Here is a 4134-nt window from a genome sequence, read left to right on the forward strand (position 1 = left end):
TGAAATATGTTTTTTTTCAAAAATGTGAAATTAAAATAGATGTGATTTTCATCAAACAAACTAGCGAAAAGTGAAATGTAGGTTCTGAAAGTGAAAAACAATATGAACTGAAATGTCAACTTGTGAAACTGATTTTTTTTATGTGTGACAGTTTGTTTAAAAAATGTGAAATATGTTTCAGAAAATGTGCAATTGAAATATATGTGTTATTTGTGAAAAAAGGCCGTGGAAAGTGAAATGTAGGCTCTGAAAGTGAAAAATAATATGAAACCGAAATGTCAACTTGTGAAATCTATTATTTCGAAATGTGGAGTGGTTTATTTTAAAATAGTGAAATATGTTCTTTCAAAAATGTTCAATTGAAATATATATGATTTTTCTGATACATGCATGCTACCACCAAGCATGAAATCGACTGTACCATCTCACATGCACAGAGTGTATTGCAGTGTATCTCATATGAAAAATGGTTCACGTGTTATACACTATTCTAACGCACGATTCTTTAGCATTCAATGAATGGCCCGGGATCTGCCGCTATCAGCCGGTAAGGCGCAATTTTCCATTTTGCACGATAATAGGGATTGAAAGAAACAAGAGAGGAAAGCGAATTAAGAAGAAAAGGACGACACGAAGAGATAACGTGGCCCAAGGTGGACCGTAAGGAATCGTTGGCCATAGTTCCCGCCGGCCGGCCGAATCACTCACACGCACAGCTCGGCTCAGCTCACAAGTCACAACACACACGCGACCAAGTGAGCGGCTATGGCGACGGGAATGCCAGAGTGCTCCCCGGCCTTGCTGGTGGCCGCCGGCCTCGCCGTGCTAGCGATCTGCTCGTACCTTGCCGCCATCGTTGTCGGCCGCGGCGCCGCGCGGTACCCGCCTGTGGCCGGAACGGTGTTCCACCAGGTATACCACCTCCGGCGGCTGCACGACTACTACACGGACCTGTTCCGCGAGCACGCCACGTTCCGGCTGCTCGCGCCGGGACGGAGGCAGATTTACACCTCCGACACGGCGGTGGTCGAGTACATCCTTAGGACCAACTTCGCCAACTACGGCAAGGTACGCGATACAAAGGTACTCCCTCCGTTTCAAAATAGACGACTTAATTTTGTATTAATTTTATATACTAAAGTTAATATAAAATTGAGTCATGTATTTTGAAACGAAGGGAGTAGTACAGTAACTAATTTGGATCAAGAGAGTGATCAATAGCTCAGGATGTCCGCTGACATATATGCGTGTGATCGATGTTTCTGAACGACCTCACACAACTAAAGGGCGCGTCTAACTACGACAAGACGAGCGATCTCTTCGGAGACGGCATCTTCACGGCGGACGGCGACAAGTGGAGGCAGCACAGGAAGATCGCCAGCTATGACTTCTCCGCGAGGGCCCTCCGGGACTTCAGCGGCGGCGTCTTCAACAGGGACGCCGCCAAGCTCGCGCACATCGTCTCCGGCAACGCGGCCGCGAAGCAACCCATGGACTTTCAGGTCAACCATCGAGCATCCTCTGACCTATGATCAAGGACGTGTATATTTGACTGGTTTCTTGGATCAGGACTTGCTGATGAAAGCGACGATGGACTCCATCTTCACCATCGCCGTCGGCGTGGACCTGGACACGCTGTCGGGGTCGGAGGAGGGGAGCCGCTTCGCCGCGGCGCTAGACGACGCCAGCGAGTTCACCCTGCTCCGTTTCGTCAATGCGTTCTGGAAGGTGTCGAGGTTCCTCAACGTCGGCGCCGAGGCGGCGCTCCGGCGCAGGATCGAGGTCGTCGACGAGTTCATGTACAAGCGCATCCGTGCCAGGGCGGAGGAGATATCGGACGGCGACATTGGCAAGGCACACGACACTGTTAGTATGTGAGGCTTGAAACTGAGGCTCAGGTTCCCCCTGACGTTGATGACTTGACAGGTGTCCAAGGATGATCTGCTGTCAAGATTCATACAGGCAACCACCAGCGACGCCGGGGAGGTGGACTACAAGCACCTGAGAGACATGATACTGAACATAGTCATGGCCGGCAAGGACCCGACCGCCGGAGCGCTTGCCTGGTTCCTTTACATGATGTGCAAGCACCCGGAGGTCCAGGAGAAGATAAGTGAGGAGGCTGCCGACGCCGGCGAGGCCACGTCGTCCATCGACGACTTCTCCCGGAGCCTCACCGAGGAGGCGCTCAACAAGATGCACTACCTGCACGCCGCCCTGACGGAGACGCTCCGGCTGTACCCTTCGCTCCCGCTGGTGAGTCCATCCATCTACCTTGAATCGACGGCACACTCTAAACTTGCTGGGATTCCATGGAAGATTATAACTGCAGATTTTTTTTGAAAAGAAGGCAATAGATTTACCGTTCATTAATTAAGTACTTAGAAGAAAATTGCATAGTTAATTAATAGTAGTAAAAAACAGTCTTGCTAAATCTTAATCGACTGAGACTTGTTTATGCATTAGTCGATGCTATATCCGTGAGATCTTACATTGAGGTCCATATAGAAGTTTTTTCTTTATTCCTTTTTTCTTACATGTTATGTCACTGTACTGAGATTTGGATGAGTCTCAGTTGACTGAGACTAGTCCCACCCAACGAAAAACCATCGATAATGTGCCCCAAGTTGATACCCGTAAAGGCAAAGCAGTGTCAGACCTGAGCCACCAATGCAAGCAACTCTCACAGGATGCTAAGCAGACCATGACCAGCTCGTGGACTAAACCGAGGGTGGGCAGAGTAAAACTCAATCCAGATGGTTCTTACCTTGAAAACAAAGGGGTGCAGGCATCATTCTCAGGGATTCTGAAGGCTCAGTAATTCTTAGTTCATGCAGACATGTATTCACATGCGCTGATGCATTAGAAGCAGAGCTATTAACTATAAAAGAAGGAATTTCATTAGCACTGCAATGGACTTACTTACCCGTTGATGTCGAATCCGATTGTTCGGAGGCTATCTCGACGATCAAGGAAGGAGTTGGCAACAAATAAAAGCATGCGTTCATAGTCAAGGAGATCATTGATAGTATGGAGGAAAGAGATTCTTGTATTAGTCACACTCGTCAAAACTGTAATAATGCTAGTCATTCTATGGCTACTTCTGGTAGTTTGTAGTGCCGAACTGTGATTTGGCTAGGCTTTGGATCAGAAGAGGTTGTGAAAATTATTGGACGAGATTATAATACCGACCGAACTTTGAGTAATATGAGAACTTTTCCACAAAACAAAAAACCACGCTAAAACCATCACAATTTGTTGAGCTGCACAACTTCAGATATGAGTTCTTTTTGTGCTTCAGGATAACAAGGAGTGCTTTTCCGACGACATTTTGCCCAACGGCTTCAGCGTCGGCAAGGGAGACATCGTATTCTACGCACCCTACGCCATGGGCCGGATGGAGCGGCTGTGGGGCGAGGACGCCATTGTCTTCCGGCCCGAAAGATGGCTCAACGAGCGCGGCGAGTTCTTGCCGGAGAGCCCTTTCAAGTTCACAGCTTTCCAGGCTGGTCCAAGGATCTGCTTGGGAAAGGAATTCGCGTACAGGCAGATGAAGATCTTCGCGGCCGTGTTGCTCCGCTTCTTCGTGCTCGCGTTGTGTGACAAGGATGAAAGCGTCAACTACAGGACCATGATCACGCTCTACATCGATCAGGGTCTCCATCTTACGGCTACGGCGAGAGGCATCGTGTAGCCAACTTTGTACTCAAGATACGCGTACGGGCGCGATTGAATGTCTCTTTTTTTTTTTTATTCTCGCGATTGAATGTCTCAAGTATTGAACCTTAGCCCGGACATGGAAGTGGATCCGTGTGAACATATATTTTGTGAACCACCTTTTTTTACATTCGGATATGAGGAACTTCTTTAAAAAATTAAACCTTTTTTAAAATAGAATTTTTATTCCCCTAGTACTTTTAAATATGGAATAAATATTTAAGAAATGTTCTTGTCATTTTAAAAATGTTAATAATAATGTAAAAATATTATCATAATTTTTAGAAAAAATTCAAAAACAAAATTGTGCATGACATTTAAAAAGTTTAGACATTTAAAAATATGTTAATGAAAATTTAAAATTCTTAGCAATTTTAAAAAATTCTATGACACTTTAGGAAAAAATCCATAAACCCT

The 4134-nt window shown here is 46.1% G+C and overlaps 1 protein-coding gene across 7 annotated transcripts; it reads left to right on the plus strand.

The window, feature by feature from the left end:
• Positions 1-675: 675 nt before the first annotated feature.
• On the plus strand, positions 676-3844 carry LOC109774514 (cytochrome P450 704C1). Of its 7 annotated transcripts, none has more exons than XM_073510840.1 (5): positions 676-1068; positions 1287-1502; positions 1570-1854; positions 1927-2256; positions 3302-3844. In XM_073510840.1, exons 1-5 carry the CDS (start codon positions 766-768, stop codon positions 3692-3694), a joined length of 1527 nt encoding a protein of 508 aa, XP_073366941.1. In that variant the 5' UTR covers positions 676-765; the 3' UTR covers positions 3695-3844. The 7 variants fall into 7 exon arrangements, with proteins under 7 accessions (XP_073366941.1, XP_045090949.1, XP_045090950.1 ...); XM_045235014.2 differs by lacking the exon at positions 3302-3844 and adding an exon at positions 2576-3206 and having other exon boundaries at positions 676-1083; positions 1570-1866; XM_045235015.2 differs by lacking the exon at positions 3302-3844 and adding an exon at positions 2690-3206 and having other exon boundaries at positions 676-1083; positions 1570-1866.
• The last annotated feature ends 290 nt before the right edge of the window (positions 3845-4134 follow it).

Source organism: Aegilops tauschii, chromosome 3 (genome assembly GCF_002575655.3).
Source record: "Aegilops tauschii subsp. strangulata cultivar AL8/78 chromosome 3, Aet v6.0, whole genome shotgun sequence".
NCBI lineage: Eukaryota > Viridiplantae > Streptophyta > Magnoliopsida > Poales > Poaceae > Aegilops > Aegilops tauschii.

Coding starts and splice junctions, on each gene's coding strand:
- LOC109774514 (XM_045235012.2), top strand. CDS start 766: ATGGCGACGGGAATGCCAGAGTGCTCCCCGGCCTTGCTGGTGGCCGCC. Junction 1,084..1,286: donor GCAAGGTACGCGATACAAAG/GTACTCCCTCCG, acceptor ACACAACTAAAG/GGCGCGTCTAACTACGACAA. Junction 1,867..1,926: donor TTGGCAAGGCACACGACACT/GTTAGTATGTGA, acceptor ATGACTTGACAG/GTGTCCAAGGATGATCTGCT.